At 36.3% G+C, this 12,786-nt stretch overlaps 1 protein-coding gene across 2 annotated transcripts in view; it reads left to right on the top strand.

Annotated features, from left to right (window-relative positions):
* The window catches only part of LOC144837159 (influenza virus NS1A-binding protein homolog), a 45,738-nt gene that overhangs the window by 6,533 nt on the left and 26,419 nt on the right, over positions 1-12,786 (top strand). For both annotated transcript variants that reach the window (XM_078692174.1, XM_078692173.1), the window contains exon 3: positions 10,694-10,991. In XM_078692174.1, the coding sequence (XP_078548300.1) occupies positions 10,694-10,991 (298 nt within the window). The remainder of the gene's footprint in view (positions 1-10,693; positions 10,992-12,786) is intronic.

The raw sequence follows: 12,786 nt of genomic DNA, 5'->3' as shown, positions 1-12,786 counted from the left end.
TCCAGTCGATTCAGAAATGATGCCAACAAAAAAGATTGTAACACATTCATTCTAAATATAGTAGTATCAGAACATTCAGTCGGCCGCTCAAAAGACTACCGACAGAAGACCGTAATTAATACAGACCCATTTTTTTTGGTCACGTGGCATGAAATGCTTTTTTAAACCATGTTTTTCAGTTAGGGAACATTTCGTGCAACTAGGAGAACACAAACTGGATCTACTACATACTGTAGTTAGCATAACATTTACCAGCATGCCGTATTCTCTGTTACTAATCAGACAATATAAATATTGATTTTCCTGGCCAATGTACAGTAAGCAAGCAAGGCAGTGTTGTGTTAGTCACATAGGAACGTCAGCATTGTCTATACAAACCATTCAATTTGCCTTGTATTACTGTAAGATGTAACTTAAGTATTTATTGACATACAAGTTTTGCATTACTGGTGTTGTCTAGTTTAGGCATTTATGTTTAGGGAGCGTGCCCAAATGTTTTTACTCCGTTAATAGACTTTTAAATGCGTTAATAATATGCAAAACGTTAATGAGTTGGGCGGTCTGTACTCAGCAGAGCGTATCATAGTGGTTAATACTGTACAATGAAATTGAATTTACTATCTAACGCGTACAACGGAAGAACAACGTCCGTTGTTTTCGTCCGTTAAACGCCGACCTAACAGATCGTTTTTATATTCGTTAAACGCTCATTTAACGGACAATATCACACCACACATTACAGTTCAATACAATAATATCTAATAATAATATGAAGATCGACGGCAATTGCTGTAGAAAGGGCCTTGAAACTGCAGATGATGTGGTAAACCGTCATTTCGACGGCAAAAAAATGCTGTTAAAACAACCTTACCCAACATTAAATTATCAGCATCTACAATTCCACAATTTTTGTTGAACATTTTCAACTTATAGAACATTCCTATAATATACAAATTTTTTGTTTAGCATGCTTGACGTTAATTCCTTTTTTATTTTTTACCCTGTACACTTGACCGAAAAAAGAAATTGTAAACACAGATAAAACCCCGACTGTCGTATCGATAGTATCAGCATGTATAGCCTTTATGGAGACGGTATGGACCAAACAATATAGAAACCGGTCGCCGTCTATCTAGAGCTAAAACATTTACTGACTGTAGTTGCCGCGCGAGGAGGAGTAGCAGTGTCCAAAACACGAAAAACAGAGGAGGAAACTTTGGGCGATATGACGTCACGTTATTATCAAGCACATGGTTTTTTTTATCACCGCGAAGCGATGTACAACACGCACCACAGTGTTTTTGGCCAGCCTCCGTGATGCTGCTGCAAGGGTGTCATGTTTATTACAAAATACTAAAAAAACTGTGTACATGAACAATTATTGTATTACGTAAATAAATCATTACTTTAACTATCGCTGACCTCGAATGTGTCCAAAAACAGAGGATGAAACTTTGGGCGATATGACGTCACGTTATTAGCAAGCACATGGTTTTTTATCACCGCGATGCGATGTACACACGCACCACAGTGTTTTTGGCAGCCTCCGTGATGCTGCTGCTAGGGTGTCATGTTTATTACAAAATACAAAAAAAAACTGTGTACATTAACAATTATTGTTTCTATTTAGGCCTAAATGGTGTAATAGGCAAAACACTTATACAGTATATATATAAAATAAATATATAAAAACAATGTGCAATTGCCTTCTTGCAGTAGGGAGGCGTCGCAAAAAAGGGAATTCCCCTACTTGCTCTCAACCAAGGGCGAATTTACTATTCAGTGCGTTGTTCCATTAAACGCCGAGTTAACGGGCGATAGATGACAGTATATAGAGTATGCATCATTCGAATACCCATCATTCGAATACCCATCATTCCCGGAGTTTACTGAGTTTTTGTGTCCGTTAAACGCCGAGCTAACGGACGATAGTATTGAATGACAGCATAATATAGAGTATAGCATCATTCCACAGGTTACTGAGTTTTTGTGTCCGTTAAACGCCGAGCTAACGGACGATAGTATTAAATGACAGAGTGTAGCATCATTCCACAATTTACTGAGTTTCTGTGTCCGTTAAACGCCGAGTTTACGGACGATAGTATTGAATGACAGCATAAGCCTACAGAGTATACCATCATTCCACAGTATACTGGGTTTTTGAGTCCGTTAAACGCCGAGCTAACGGACGATAGTATTGAATGACAGTATTATATAGCATCATATTCCACAGTTTTACTGAGTTTTTGAGTCCGTTAAATGCCGAGTTTACGGACGATATTATTAAATGACAGTAGGCCTAATATATAGAGTGTAGTATCATTCTACAGTTTACTGAGTTTTTGTGTCCGTTAAACGCCGATCTAACGGACGATAGTATTGAATTAGGCCTACAGTAGAGTAGCATCATTCCACAATCTACTGAGTTTTTGTGTCCGTTAAACGCCGAGCTAACGGACGATAGTATTGAATTACAATAGAGTAGCATCATTCCACAATTTACTGAGTTTTTGTGTCCGTTAAACGCCGAGCTAACGGACGATAGTATTGAATTACAGTAGAGTAGCATCATTCCACAATCTACTGAGTTTTTGTGTCCGTTAAACGCCGATCTAACGGACGATAGTATTGAATTACAGTAGAGTAGCATCATTCCACAATCTACTGAGTTTTTGTGTCCGTTAAACGCCGATCTAACGGACGATAGTATTAAATGACAGATAGAGTATAGCATCATTCCACAGGTTACTGAGTGTTTGTGTCCGTTAAACGCCGAGCTAACGGACGATAGTATTGAATTACAATAGAGTAGAATCATTCCACAATTTACTGAGTTTTTGTGTCAGTTAAACGCCGAGCTAACGGACGATAGTATTGAATGACAGCATATTATAGCATCATTCCACAGGTTACTGAGTTTTTGTGTCCGTTAAACGCCGATCTAACGGACGATAGTATTGAATTACAGTAGAGTAGCATCATTCCACAATCTACTGAGTTGTTGTGTCCGTTGAACGCCGAGCTAACGGACGATAGTATTGAATTACAATAGAGTAGCATCATTCCACAATCTACTGAGTTTTTGTGTCCGTTAAACGCCGATCTAACGGACGATAGTATTGAATTACAGTAGAGTAGCATCATTCCACAATCTACTGAGTTTTTGTGTCCGTTAAACGCCGATCTAACGGACGATAGTATTGAATTACAGTAGAGTAGCATCATTCCACAATCTACTGAGTTTTTGTGTCCGTTAAACGCCGATCTAACGGACGATAGTATTGAATGACAACATACAGAGTATAGAATTATTCCACAATCTACTGAGTTTTTGTGTCCGTTAAACGCCGATCTAACGGACGATAGTATTGAATTACAGTAGAGTAGCATCATTCCACAATCTACTGAGTTTTTGTGTCCGTTAAACGCCGATCTAACGGACGATAGTATTGAATGACAACATACAGAGTATAGAATTATTCCACAGGTTACTAAGTGTTTGTGTCCGTTAAACGCCGAGCTAACGGACGATAGTATTGAATGACAGTAGGCCTATATAGAGTAGCATCATTCCACAGTACTGAGGTTTTATGTCATATACAAATAACAATGCATCTGGGGAAAAGGCAGAATCCCAGAAAGATACAGGATCTTTGGTTGCTTATGCAGATTGCAATCAGCACATTTTTTTCCGTGAGAAGAATTCCTGGCGTTAAATAAAGTGTACCTTTCGAAATCCATGTTCTTCACAGTCTGAACTGATACAATAAATTATTTAAAAAAATATTGTCTAAAGTGCAAATCTATATTTGATTGTTTAATTAATGAAATGTTATGGATAAGAGTTGAAACAGTCACAAAATGGCTCAGTCAAAGCAAAATTATTTAACAATTTTAACGAGAGGAGGAGCTTATCTTTCTAGGCTTTCTTTGTTATTAATTGTTTATAGTGTAATCTAAACAATAGCTACGCGATTGTCTGGCGGTGTACTTTTAACGAATCGTTCATGGCCTAGCTCTCTGTAGTGCGGTATTCGCGTCGATATCATGTTACATCCAGGGATCAAAAATTCGTATTTTTTTTCAGGTGAAAGTCGGCTATTAGAAATTTAGACACGTGTCGCCCGACGTACCAGGCTAAAAAATACCATGAATCGGATCGTAAATAGTATGCTTAGACCTATATATTTTTATTTTACCGTGTAGGCCTAGGCCTATATATATTTTTATTTTACGGTAGGCCTAGGATACAGTATAATACATGATTATTTTAATAAATATAATTATAACATAACACACGAGCCCAAAAAGCTATTAAACGAATTAACAATCATGTTAACAACGCGTTGTAACAACAATGACCGGACTGCTAATAACCCGTTATTTTGAGTCATCATAGGATTTCACGCAACATACCATAACAAGGACTGTTAATAACGCGTTGGAATCATCGTTACGCAACACTGAACGGCATGTCCGGTCTCCCGTTAATTACGCGTTAAACAATGGAGTGATCATAACAGCATAGTAGCTAGTAAACGGAGGGCTTGATATGCCTCACTGAACACGCCCAACCCCATTTAAATTAGCTTGCATATAACGGTAAATCGTTAAACTAGTTGCGTTACAACAAGTTAAACGGAGTAAAAACATTTGGGCACGCTCCCTTAGTATATAGCATTATAGTTCAACTGAAAATCCCAATTTTAAAAACATAGCTTGAACACCATAAAAGCTACTGTAGTGGTTGAATTTGTGTACGTTATCAGGCTTTAGATGAGCTTTAATTTGAATGATACGTAAACCGTCTTCTATTTAAATAAGTTTGACAACAATCATATTTTGAATCAATGTTTATAGAAAAATATGGATTTTAGTATTAAATTATAGCCAAATCTATATACTATAATTTGTAAAGGCCAACATTTTCGTAGCCCTATATTTTTGCGATTTTACATTTTAAACTATTTCGCGACCTTTTATTTTTGCGATTTGAGTTTCTTGTGTAATTTACACGACACGAGAATACGCGATTCTAAATTTAGAGATGTAAATAAATAAATATTTTGGCTACACAGTGGGTGACGCACTTGTTGAATAGGCTCTTGGATAGTGAACACCCCCATAATTAATGTACTCTACCAAATTACTGTTGTTTCTACAAAACAACGAACGGACACGTCACGATGCCGGCCGGATGGATCTCTGGTGGTGGAGAGCATGGCGATGGTATTTTTGCCGTTTTCTATACACTACAAGCTTTTCACTCGTGAAAATAAAGGGTGCGCAAAAATTTTGGCCTTTACAGTATTCAATAACTAGATTTGATCTTGTCGATTTCTTCTCTATAATGGCGAATTAGTTTAAAATATATCTAGTTAGATTAAGTATTTCTTAAATATTTTATATTCAAAAGCATATATTGATAAATGCCAACTCAGCTGTACATGCCTTCAGATTAATTCAATGTAGCCAACATGTTTACAATTGGTAAATGTTCATTGTCTGATGAACAAAACTAATCCTTTTTGTAACAAATCTAATTTAACAAAACAACTTTTAATTATATCTGTACCTATTTACAGTAACCATGGCTACTATTATTGTATTATTAGCCAACCAAAACCTATTTGGTGGAGACATGGTTTGAACAGCATACTATGGTTTTCAGACGAAAGAACAACAACTAAATGGTATATAAACAGTGCAAGTGTTAGGTTACTAAGGAAAAAACTGCAATTACAAACAATTTATGAAGTATTCTTAGGTATTTATTACTTTACCACCGCTATTGAAGGTTAAACTAAAATAAAATCATCTCAGTTTATTAATTTCTTTGTCTGTTAGTGTTAGTGTTAGTATGATTACTCAACAGATTTTGACCAAAATTTTACCTAAAGCTATGTCTACACTATCAAACTTTATGTGTCAACAAAATATGATGTGCCCATATATGGACATGATGTCATATCACTACCATATTTGGGCAAATCATACTTTTTTTTCGTCAAACTAGTTTGATAGTATAGACAGAGCTTTAATCATAAGGGCTCAATAAACTTCAGAGACTGGTCCATGGCTAGAAAAGGTTGCCATTTTTTCCTGTCAAGGTTTTCTTAGTGGATTTGTCATCCTAACACTATACTTTTTTAAATAAACTTGGGGGCCACACTGAGTTTTGCCCTAAATACAAGATGGCGGCCAAAATTAAAAATGGCTGCCAAATTTGATATAAATTATAGTAATGCCTATTAAACTTTTTAGAGTGGATAGTCATCCTCGGCACATATCTAATAATTTAATATGCGACTCAAAATCCAAGATGGTCGTCAAGATTCAAAAATTGTATTTTTAATGCCTTATTAAATTGGCTTTCAAAACTGTTTAAAAGATTGGAAATGTCATCAAAATGCTTATAAATGAACAATGTGACTCCAAATTCATGATGGCTGCAACAATTCCAAAATTGCCAAAATCAAATTGTAGTTGGGTATGTGTCTGTGTTTTAAAATGAAAGTCTCTGTTAGAGATAGAGATTTAGAAAACTATAAAAAGAAAACAATATTGAGATATTTTAGTGGGATTTGAGAATTTGTAATGGCAGGTTTCTCTTTTTAAGAATTATTATTTCAAACTTTAAATACACTCGATAAATAATTTGATTAAATAGAAGCAAAATTGTTTATCTAAATGTAGTAGAATTCTAATTATTCACTTAGCTACATTACCTGTCACCAACATGGGTGCTAAGTGCATATTAATTAAAACTTGATCTTGATTATTGTTTTGAAACGTTGATCCGCTTTTTGTAATTACTGTATATTTTGTATAAATTCTGTAGTAAATGTCTCTTTGATACAGCAAAATATTATTATTAGTACCTTTCCAAATTTATTTTAATAATCAAGTAGTATTTTTGGTTGCCAAGTGATGTGTTAGTTCCAGTTGAATGAAATACAAACAATACGTCTACCATGATAATATTTTCCATTCAGCATTTATGAAAGATGTAAATTATAATATAATATTTTTTAAACGAAAATTGTCAACACTGATTATTTTGTTTATTGTTTTAGCACTTGCCATAGGGGCAGTGCATCAAATATTTAAAACAGAATGTGCAGGACAAAAAAATATATTAAGCGGGAATATAAGATTGAAGATTTGGATATTAGTGCATGTTTCAAAAGTTGATAAATATAGCCAAAGGAATTGCGATAATCTTATGTAGATTTTTGCATTAGGTAATTGTATAACGTCTTATAGATTCATTAGTGAAAGTAGTTTGTAATGCAATTCTAAACATGCTTTAGACTACAAATAGAAGATGGTAATGAAAGTATGGTCGCCATAGTTGTTAAACCAATTTGATTAGTAATTGATATTTGATAATTGATGTTTGTGGTCATTCATAATCATATTGCACATTAGTTATATATTTTTAAAATACTCGTTTTTTTGTTGAGGTTTTCATTTTCGAAGATATGTATTGGTCCATCCGGCCGAAGCTGGTCATTATTACCCTCCTCAGTACAATGCAATTTGACAAGAAAATAACAATTAAAAATAAAAATCAATATAATTATTAACCAGATAAAATAATGAATAAATAAATACAGGAAAAAATATAATAATTTGAAATCAAACCAAAAATGAAAAAAATAAGGTCCAGAAATTGATTCCTATTTTTGACGTTTTGTAAAAATAATGCATATAATATTATTTTAAAAACATTAAACCAGGTCATTCCTTAAATGTACATTTTATGGTAAATTATGATATAAAGAGGAAAAAATGCACTACTGTACCTAAAGTAGCTCGTGCTGAATGTGCTCTCGTGGATAGCTAGGCTTAGTTTTGTAGGCCTTGTTACAACCGTTAATGTAGAAAACGCCAGCTAATGTCGAAACAACCGTTAATGTAGAAAACGCCAGCTAATGTCGAAACAACCGTTAATGTAGAACAACCCACCGCTTATGCAGTAAAACCTCCAGCTTATGTAGAAACACCAACAGCTTATGTAGTAAATAAAAATCAACACCAGCTAATGTAGAAACGAAAATTGCCTCCCAGCTTATGTAGTTACTATCGCCAGCTAATGTAGAAAATGTTATATATTTAACAAAAATGTCTCATTCATGTGCAAATGCATCGATCTTTACTTGGCTATCAGTATTTCCACCTCTCATAAGCAACCAACTTTCTAAACGACCACACATCGTAAGCAACCATCTCTGTTAAGGGATCACCTACTCTCATAAGGGACCACTTCTCGTAAGCGGCCACCTCTCTTAAGGACCACACCTCTTTTAAGGGACCACGACCTCTTTCTCTCTATTAAAGGACTGCTTCTCATAATCGACCACCTCTCGTAAGGGATCACCTCCTCTCATAAGGGACCACTTCTCATAATCGACCACCTCTCGTAAGCGACCACCTCTCGTAAGGACCACACCTCTTTTAAGGGACCACGACCTCTTTCTCTCTATTAAAGGACCGCTTCTCATAATCGGCCACCTCTCTTAAGGACCACACCTCTTTTAAGGGACCATGACCTCTTTCTCTCTATTAAAGGACCACTTCTCATAATTGTCAGTGACGACTCTTTTAAAGGACCACCTCTCTCAACGACCCCACCTCTCGTAAGTGACAACCTCTTTTAAAGAGACTGCTTCTCATAATCGACCATCTCCCATCACAATGACCTCTCGAAAGTGACCACCTCTATTGAATGACCACTGTCCCTTAAGGGACCGCTTCTCATCATTGACCACTTCCGAGAGGTGGTCGATTAAGATAATTGGTCTCTTAAAAGAGACAGTGGTCATTCCATAGAGGTGGTCACTTACCAGAGGTCGTTGTGACGGGAGATAGTCGATTATGTGAAGCGGTTCTTTAAAAAAGAGAAAGAGGTCGTACGACAACCAATAGCTTTAACATGAAAGGAAAACATGGAGATAAAATTACAATTGAAATGAGAATTCATACACTTATACAAAAACTGAAGATCGAACATGGAACGACGAGAGACAGGAGAAGGGAGAGAGACAGCTATAAAGGAGGGCAGTGACAAGTAGAATACACAAAACATGCAAAACGATCTTGTACTCTTTGAAGACGGGTACTATGAGCAGACGAAAACGAATTAGACACAACACTACAGTATTCAAGATGAGGACGGACAAGAGAAACATATAAATGAATTAAAGTATTAGAATTTTTAAAACACCAGCAATTACGACGAATCATGCCCAACATTCTATTTGCTTTACTAACAGCAACATCAACTTGAGGAATAAAATTTAAGTTACAGTCGATAATAATACCAAGATCTTTATGACGGTCAATTCTTTCCAAAACATGATAATGTATGCTGTATCATCATCGTCATTATTTTGCATTTTGGTAAGTTTAAACTCAGCTTCCAGGTGGTGGTCCATCTGAAGAGAGTACCAAGGTCATTTTGAAGGGAAACAGTATCATTAGGGCCATTGATAGTATTAAAGAGTTTAAAATCATCCGCAAATTAATAGTTAAATTAAATAATAGGGGACCATCGGCATCTAATATAGTGTCATTTAGCCAGGTTTCGCATAAGCCCACTATTTGGAACTTGTTAGCTAATAAATGACTAACAAGTTCAGTTTTGTAACAGGTTACCTTATTCTTTAGGCTGCAAACATTCTGGTAGTACACGTTGAGATGATGTTCAGATTGATCAGACGAATTAGTTGGTCCTGGATTAGGCTCCACATCGCCGCTTAACAACAGCATAGTAAATTTTGCCACAGAATTGACGTAGTATAAACGGGGTGAACTGTATTTATTCCGTCTGGGTAACACGAACATTAATCCGCCGGGGCTGGAACGACTGGTCAAAATAATATAAAGTTCAGCTCAGCTGGCAGAAACAGTTCTCGGCACCAACAATGCACTGCCATGTGGAATATCAGTTGCCGATACATCATGGTTTTACGAATAAAAGTTAACATTGTATTGTTCAAAACACGAACGTACAAACTGTTCACTACCGGTACAAATTCCATGATCACAACTCCAAATATGCTCAGTAATATTGCACATGATGAAAATAAAGAACAAACCTAGAACAATAGAATGCGTGGTATGCATGGTATGTTTCGTGGTAGCTGGCGTAGCCATTGAGTAGTCGTTTTTCCAAAACGAATAATAGTCAGTATCATAGGCCTACCACAGGCTTGTAAATAACAGCAATAATATAATTATTGGTATAAAAGTTTCATAAAGACTCAAGCAACAGAATAAACATCTCTTTTAAACTTTACTTTTTTGATTATGTTTTGTAAACTATACAAACATTTGTTATGGCATCTGTATTCTTACAGTACATTATACATTTTCATATGTTTTTATTGAATAAAAAAATTGTCCAAATCAACTCACGACACATTAAACGTTTATAGCCAATCAGAACTGTGTGACGTTTTATTTGGCAGTTCTCTCATACCAGTACGAGGCCTAGACTTAATTCAATCAATCAACTGTATCTGCATTTTTAGGCAGGTTTTATGAGTATCCTTGTGGCACTCATCAATGCATTGTGTCTCGCTGTTTTGTCATCAACCATCATAATTTGCTTTGTTAAAACCCATAAATCATGACAAATAAATTAATAGTGTACCCATTTAAACATTGAAAGGTGTTTTATTTTCAGACCAATATCCACGCGAGGAACAGGTAGCGGACATTATGCTAGTTTACAGCGACGACCAGGGACCTATGTCAACATTAAAATGTATGAATGAACTTCGTAAACACCGTCAAAATATTGATCTGATCCTTTCCGTTGGTAACCAGGAGATCCTTGCCCACCGTGCTGTGTTGTCATGTACGAGTCCTTACATCGCAGATTTGTGTCGTCAACAACATAGTGAGGGTTTATTGATGCACAGTTTAGAAGGAGTTGATGCAAATGCTGTTGAAATGATTGTAAACTATTCTTACGTTTCACAGTAAGTTTTTCTTTTTTTAATTTTGCAATAATCATTTTTTCCATCTCATCCATACTGGGTTTGCTAATAGAAAAACGGAAATAGGATTTCCCATGATACTTGATGTAGACTAATTTTACAATTTTGCGAAAATAATTTTGGAGCATTGTATTATATGGCATCAGTAACTTCTTTCCATTTAACAGTAAAAATTATTTAAACTTGTTACATACAAATTGGTCAATACAATGGTCTGTGCAAAATGGAAAAAAAAAATGGTATGCCATTTGTGTACTGTAGCTAGGAGCGGACTGTGATCAGTCATGCGTAAAATCTAGTGAAAGGCAGGATGCTGGTATTGTCAGATAACCTAACGCCAGGCCCGTAACCAGGGGGATCGGGGGATCGTACGATCCCCCCCGCTGAACAGCGAGTTCCGCTTGGCCTCCCACTTTTTTTTTGCTGGGCATACTAACACAACACGACGATTGTTTACTACAGGCCTAGTCAAGCCTTAATAAATTTAATTAATATATATATATATATTTTAACTAAAATATAAAAACCTAACACTAAAATTTACAAGATAAGTTCTATTTGATAACTGCTGAACATCGTGGTTCTGGAGCTAGCGAGCTGTACACAGAGCATAGTTGTTTGCTTGACATAACAGGGTATTCCCCTACACAGGTCTCCGCGTGCGTGTGACGTGCCCAGCCAGCTGCTTGATAGAGAAAGCATGCAGCTCACACGCAAGTGCAAGATGCAACGGTTGAGTGAATTCAGAGATCATCTTAATTCCATGGTTTTTTACCTAAACACCACATGATGGTGAATATGCCTGTTAAAGTCTCAATGATACGATCCCTAATGTACCATGTTGTTGCTAGGAGGCTTGAAAGGAGGAGGGATCTAGCCTAATTTCGGTCGGCAAGAGAATGCCGTCCTCTGACAATATAAGGTCGGCAATTGAAATTTGTGGGCTGGAAATTACACCAACTTATAGTTCATAAACAAAAGAGAATAGCCGGAAATGCGATTTGCGGCCATATAGGCCTATAGAGAAAAAAAATACGAGGGTATGGTTCCAGTGGCGGATCTAGCGGGGGGGAGGGGGATGGGGGTGGGGCGTATGGGGCGTCTGCCCCCCCCCCCAACCTATTTTTAAAAATTTAAAAAAAAAAAATAAAAAAAATTAAATAGATTTTAAAAACACGTATCGTTTCGACGGTCATCAATCACCGATGGTTTGCACATTTTCATATTGAAAATAGTACGTCGGAGCACATCGTCAGCTTGATCGCATTCCACCAAGCATGTACGTCGACATCCTTTGTGTACTATCAATCTCTAGCGTCACAGAAAAAGTTGATAAAAGCCACGTGGTGAGCTTGGTCGCGTTCCACTAAGCAGGTCGGCATCCTTTGTGATCGTCACTCCCGTATTGTAGAATAGCGGTACCTCAGACGATCAATAGAGTTGATGAAGCCACATGGGTCTGTTTCTGCTGCATAACGCAATTTAACCGGTTATTTTAAAATAGATTAAAAATAGATAACAATAACATGGTCAGTGCTACTATACTACGCGCCCATTTATTAAGTACAATAAAAACAAAGGCTAGGACTGTATAGTGCCTATGAAAATTATCCCGTTAGGGCTACATTTTATTAAAACGTATTACTATTAAAATATTAACAATGCTGCAACATTTCATGACCCTTGTTGTTTTATTTGCTTTCCCGTCGATGATTCTCATAAACACATCGCGATGACATCATGACAAAAGAGGTGTTTTGTTTTTTTCAAATCACTA

This window comes from Antedon bifida, chromosome 3, assembly GCF_963402885.1.
Source record: "Antedon bifida chromosome 3, ecAntBifi1.1, whole genome shotgun sequence".
Classification (NCBI taxonomy): domain Eukaryota; kingdom Metazoa; phylum Echinodermata; class Crinoidea; order Comatulida; family Antedonidae; genus Antedon; species Antedon bifida.
This window is presented reverse-complemented; position numbering and strand designations above follow the sequence as displayed.